A 6,051-nucleotide genomic window follows, 5' to 3' on the forward strand; every position below is an offset into this window, starting at 1 on the left:
GGAAGCTACAGGTATATATATATTGAGAGGAAGATCTAAAATTTCGAAGCAAAGCTGATTTTGTAGCTATAATGATATCCATGATTTTCTACTGATAATTAGCTAGCTGATTAGCTTAAGTCCATACTATATATTTGTATTTGCAAGCCATTGTTGGACGCTTTTTGTGTCCACGAAGTTGGACACTAGAAACACTCTTAATACAGATAGAGTCAACCACGTTTTAATTAACAAGGGGAGTCTAGATAATGAGGGAAAAAAGTGTAAAATAATGCACCAGTTTAAGCTACATATATGTTAAACTACTTAGATCAAGAGTTCATTATTTTTAAGTTAAAAATCTCAGTCTCTTACACACCTTTCTTGTTGCGTATGAAGAAAAAGTTGTTTGTGTGAAAAGTCAGCGTTTGGTTATAATTATGTGAATAAGAAAATGCTCTACTACCTCTTTCTCTCTCTCTTTCATTCAACTCTTCACAACCTGCATAGCTGCTTTCTTCTGATTGTTTTCATGCTCACCATTCTCCACCTTCCAAACTAGCTAGCTTGATATCTTTTTTTGCTTTCCATACCAAAACCCCTTAACATAAACTTGTTAATAATGCATGGTTTTGACCTTTGTTTTGATTCAAAACTATATGAGATAGATACTTTGTGTTTTTAGCTTTTGAGCTAAAACTATGTGCAGTTTGTTTACTCCTAGAATGGAAAAAGATCAAAGAGGAGACTTAGGCGACATAGTACGCGCTAGTACTAGTGGTGGTGGTGGTGGTGGTGGTAGTACTAGTAGTAACGAGGGAGTTGATTGGCATATACCAACAGACCTTGGAACTTTTCCATCCACGGCAATCGAAGAACCTATTGATAACTTTGGAGATCCTTTCTCAAACATGCATGATCCATTGCTAGACGAGCTTGGCATAGGAAGCTCAAGTTTCTTTGATAGAAGGAATTCTTCTACTTCTTCTGGTGTTGTTAAGATGAATATTGAAGAAAATAATCCTAGCAGTCTTAATAGCACCAGTCATCTACCTCGGACGATTTTCAATGAAGATATGAGAAGACCATCCAATATATTCTCAAGAATGCTTCAGATCTCTCCTAATTCTAAGATGTCAACTTCTCCTTGTGACATGATCTCAACAGTTTTATCTTCACCAAGAGTAGCTAATAAGACTACTACTTCTTGCTCATCACTTGCTAATGAAACTATTAAGTCTAATAGCTCAACCAGTTGCTCCATGGAAAGCGTTGCAATGATGCAGATCTCTTCTCCACGGAATCCAGGGATCAAAAGAAGGTAAGTGTCCACGATGATCAATACTTTTTGTGATTATTAATTGAGTTGTTGTAATTTTGTAAAATATATACAAGTATACTAATAAATGTTTTGAATCCCCATGTTGTTGAGATCAGTTTCATTCATATTAAAAATCTAACAATACCAAGAATCTCCTTCTTTTACGTTGATTTTTAAAATTTTGGAATACTCAGACTTAGATGCAAGTTTATGTGCATTAGGTTATTATGTACTCTCTTTTATTTCTTGGGAATTGCTGTTAATAATTTTTTTTTCTCTTTGTTTTTATGTGAATAATGTAAATTAATTATTACTTATTATTAAGTACTCGATCTAGATCAGAAGTTGTGGATTAAGGGTTGATGTAAATAGAAAAATTATGTTCATAATTAAGTACTTGGAAAAATATCATGAATTCATGATTACTAGCTATATAAAAGCATATGATATGAACAGCAAAAGTTTATTGTTATATTGGGACTACAGTACATCAATCTACATGTAAAAAGGCTTTCCTTATTCATGGGTCACAGTAGTAAGCATAGTCATAGCTTTCATGTAGTCAATCCTCTGTTCATTTGATATTGGATGCTGCCTTACTTTCAGCTTTATTTGGTTTTCCTTTTCTTCCTTGAGAATTATTATCCATGGAAGATCGAATAATAATGATCGAGTACTAAGAGTAAATAGAAGGATACTGATTCATTTCACTTTTTTGTTGTGTAGTTTTAGAAACATACACTGATTGCGAGTGCTTCAATTCTCTAAGTAAAATCTTGCTAGTACGTACTGAACCTTGCAGGAAGCAGTATTATGAAAGAAAAAAAAAATCTTCGCGTGTTTTGCTTGTTCTATTCTTCTTGTGCCCGCTCAAATGCTCAATGAACAATTTTTTCTCGTTTTTCCCTGTGCTGTGGGAAATAGCATGCAGAAGTAACTTATTTTGTAATTATTTTGCAGAAAAAGCCAGGCAAAGAAGGTGGTATGTATTCCAGCACCAGCAGCTGCTAACAGTGGCAGGCCAAGTGGAGAAGTTGTTCCATCTGACCTCTGGGCATGGAGAAAGTATGGTCAGAAACCAATCAAAGGTTCTCCTTATCCTAGGTATGTATCCTATGAATGTCACATTAATTAATTTGTAAAGTATCCAATGAACAAATATAACAGTTTTTTTTTCTTGTGACCAAAACACCAAACATGCATTCTCATCTCATTCAGCCAGCTATTACTATTCTCTTAAGTTCATGAATTAAGACGTAACTACTTCTTTCGATCATCTATTACAAAGTATTCAGGCATTCATTAATTTAAGCTGTAATATCACGAACTATGATCCAGGGGATATTATAGATGCAGCAGCTCGAAAGGTTGCTCGGCCAGGAAACAAGTAGAACGAAGTCGAACTGATCCAAACATGTTGGTAATCACCTATACCTCTGAACATAATCACCCATGGCCAACACAAAGAAATGCACTTGCTGGCTCAACACGAACACAGCCACCAAAGAACAATGCTGCTTCAAAGAGCTCATCATCTCCTCAAACTTCATCAAAACCCAAAAGTTTGAAGGAAGAACATAAAGATAATGTCAGCAATGGTATGTCCATATCTGTGGTCGACGGGTCAATAAATGTGAGCTCTATTCCTATAAAAGAGGAGATTGAAGATGTACATGAGGAGGCAATTGAAATGGATGATCAAGATGGCTTGGATAATTTCCATCAAATTTTTAAGCCGGGCGCATTAGACTCCAACCTGCAGCCGGATGACTTCTTTGCTGATTTGGTACAATTTGAGTCTGATCCATTAAGTCTCTTGTTCACTCAGGGATTCAATGGAGAAAAATGTGAAGATAATGAAAGAGAAAGCAAGGCCTTGGATCCATTCAGTTTATTTGATTGGGCAGAAAACAATAATATGTTTGGAGAAAATAAGAGAGGCGGTTTATAACAAGACCTTGAAGCTGCAAAACCATGCTAAGACATCTCTAATTGTTTCTGTTGTGGTGCAATACCATTCAAGGTCTGGTAATAAACCTTCATTCTAGTTTTAATTCTGATAGTGGGAGTTGCACTTTTTTCCTCTTTATATTTAGTTGAACAGTGTCCACACTACTAGAAGAGGAGATGTTGGTTGATTAGGGACAGACACATGAGACCCACATTCTCTGGAATATTGGTGAGATTGGACAGAAAGCTGGGGAACAGAAGCATTTAATAGTTCATGAGACAAGTACAAGACTCAAAACTCCAAAAGACTAGCAAGGAACAAACAATGGCCTATATACCAAGTGTAAGTCCTGTCGTGCATGATATGGAAAGCCATTCAATTCCAAATTGTAAAACCTGCAAAACCTTCTTGTCATGAAACATGATCCATCTGTTTACTCATTATAAAGATGGCCGGTAAGGCCTAAATTTGTGTCATGAGAATGAGAGGTGACAAGAGAAGGGCAACAAACAAAAGGAGAAAAAGCTTGACATTTCATATCAATCCACTTCAGTGATGTGAATTGAAGAAGAGAAGAAAGCTAAGCTTTCGGTTCCTCACCTTTCTGTTTCTTGAACACCTTTTTCTTTTTCCTCCTTTCTATTTTTTTTCTCCACAAATATGTATGTTTTTAGAGTTTACTTTCATGGTAGCAATCTACAAGATATGGATGATTGTCCTTGTGAACATATTATGTACTATTTTCCTTCCTTTTATTTACTTATATCCATAGACATAAGACATTGTTGTAAACTAGCTAGTGAATACCAGTGTTAATTAATTGTTCATTCAAAGATATCATAAAGCTTCTGTAATAGATATTGAGTTGTAAATACACCTGTTGAATATTACACGTACTGTCTTTCTGTTTAATTAACAGTGCTAGGCATATTGCATATATGCTCCATACATGACTCAGTGTTTTTTCTAGCTCAACTTGAGGGGAATAATCAAGCGCTTTAATTAGCTAATAACTGACTATGCACCCAAATCTAAACGCCGTAAAACTTAATCAGCACGAGGTTTCTAACCATACAACTTAATCTTGTTGAGGTCTGGAATCTGGAGCTTGATTGTATTTGTAGAAGTCAAGATTTTCAGAGGCGGCCCCTCTGGGTGGCCCGGCACACTTCATAGCATCCATACAACTCTTGGGTTATTTTCCTGCATTCTTCTATATATATATGTTTTATGCAACTCAGATTGGCCCAGTTTGGGATTTGTCAATGGCTCCAAACACAGCATTTCTAGCTGAAGCTAATACCAGGGATGCTCTTTCCCTCCTTCAATGCTTTGTTCAGAGACTCAGAGTGTACGTCCGTAAGTTCAGTACTGGTAATTAATATAACTAATTATGCATGCATGCCTAGAGTTGAGTCAGAAATGCGCAGTCGCTTCAAATTCTGATGAAGTGGCCCTCTTTTTTCTTTTTCTTTTTTCCGCTGTAGGAAAAATAAACCATCTCTAGGCTCAATGCAGTTTTAGTTTCACTGTTTTTCTTTTTGAATTTAGAAGCATCCAATCGCTTACAAGCGCCATGTCCACCGTGGGCAATTCTCATGCATTCTGTAGGGGAATAGGGGGAAAAAATGCTAGCAAATATGCACGCTCGTGGTATGCATATAGTTACAAAATTCAAAATTAGCATGATTCTAAAATGTTGAAAAATCTAAATTATGTTTGGAATTCCAATAGCAATATCAGAATTTGCAAGTTATTAAAAACAATTGGAACACGTCCTAATCGTCAGATTTTAGATCTTATCACTGTCCATCCACTTAAGTTTAAGAGTTTATACTTGGGGTTTATTAACATAACAATGATAGCTATTAAGGTGGAGCAACAATGGTGGTTGTTAAGATGAAATTGATCGATGGTGATGGCGAAGACGAAGTTGAAGTTTAAAATGAATGATAATCTCCATTTTCCCTCTACCTCTTTCAATTTCATAATGTATTATCTATTTGTTCTTCAATTTCATCATATATCGTCCAAGATCAGTGAATTTGGAGCTAGGATTAGATAATTAGATATGGGTTAATGTTGATAAACAATATATTTTCATGTAATTACGATAAAGTATATTCCTATCATTTCAATTTCAATGTTGTTTCGTTTTTTTTTTTATGAAATATTAGTAGTTATTCCCCTTAGATTAAGAGAGAGAAAAATAGGATACAAACTATAAATCCCAGTGACAATATTGCAAACAAAACATATTATAAAAAAAAAAAATAAAAATAGGGGGCAATATGTAAATTTCAGTATAGGACACTTTTGTAATTTAGATCGGGAGTAGAAATATATAAGGATTTTTTTGTAATTTGGATAAATTATAGAGACTAATCTTTAATTTAAATAAAGTGTAGTGACTGTTATGTGGTTATTGTAAAGTATAGGGACTGTCCCATCATTACCATAAAGAATAGGAATTGTTCTGTAGTTTACAACTTTACATAAAAGGCATAGGGTCTAGTGAATACTACACAATTTTAGTTATTTTCGAAATTTCTATCCCTTTCAGGAAAATGTGATTTTTTTTAATGGCTGAATTTGAAATTTTGCAACTCTCTTTTGGCATTTTTATAATTTTCAAAACAAGCTTATTTCTTGTAGGCGAGGTTCTCTATGATTAGAAAATGAGATTCACAAAAAAATCAAGTTTTAAATGAATTTTATAGAGGAGATATAGATCATTGTATAAACTGCTGTATAAAAAGTGTTGGATATGGATCCCTTCCTATATAGATATAGGATTTTT

At 34.6% G+C, this 6,051-nt stretch overlaps 1 protein-coding gene across 1 annotated transcript; it reads left to right on the forward strand.

Annotated features, from left to right (window-relative positions):
* The first annotated feature begins 321 nt into the window (after window positions 1–321).
* LOC147479065 (putative WRKY transcription factor 14) lies at window positions 322–4,163 on the forward strand. The gene is made up of 3 exons (XM_086583953.1): window positions 322–1,300; window positions 2,261–2,404; window positions 2,639–4,163. Exons 1-3 carry the CDS (start codon window positions 681–683, stop codon window positions 3,249–3,251), a joined length of 1,377 nt encoding a protein of 458 aa, XP_086440079.1. The 5' UTR covers window positions 322–680; the 3' UTR covers window positions 3,252–4,163.
* The last annotated feature ends 1,888 nt before the right edge of the window (window positions 4,164–6,051 follow it).

This window comes from Coptis chinensis, chromosome 9, assembly GCF_015680905.1.
Source record: "Coptis chinensis isolate HL-2020 chromosome 9, ASM1568090v1, whole genome shotgun sequence".
NCBI lineage: Eukaryota > Viridiplantae > Streptophyta > Magnoliopsida > Ranunculales > Ranunculaceae > Coptis > Coptis chinensis.

Bases quoted from the DNA above. Each gene is read 5' to 3' on its own strand.
- LOC147479065 (XM_086583953.1), top strand. From the start codon at position 681: ATGTGCAGTTTGTTTACTCCTAGAATGGAAAAAGATCAAAGAGGAGAC. The intron at 1,301-2,260 runs GTAAGTGTCCAC...ATTATTTTGCAG, and splicing joins AATCCAGGGATCAAAAGAAG to AAAAAGCCAGGCAAAGAAGG. The intron at 2,405-2,638 runs GTATGTATCCTA...ACTATGATCCAG, and splicing joins AAAGGTTCTCCTTATCCTAG to GGGATATTATAGATGCAGCA.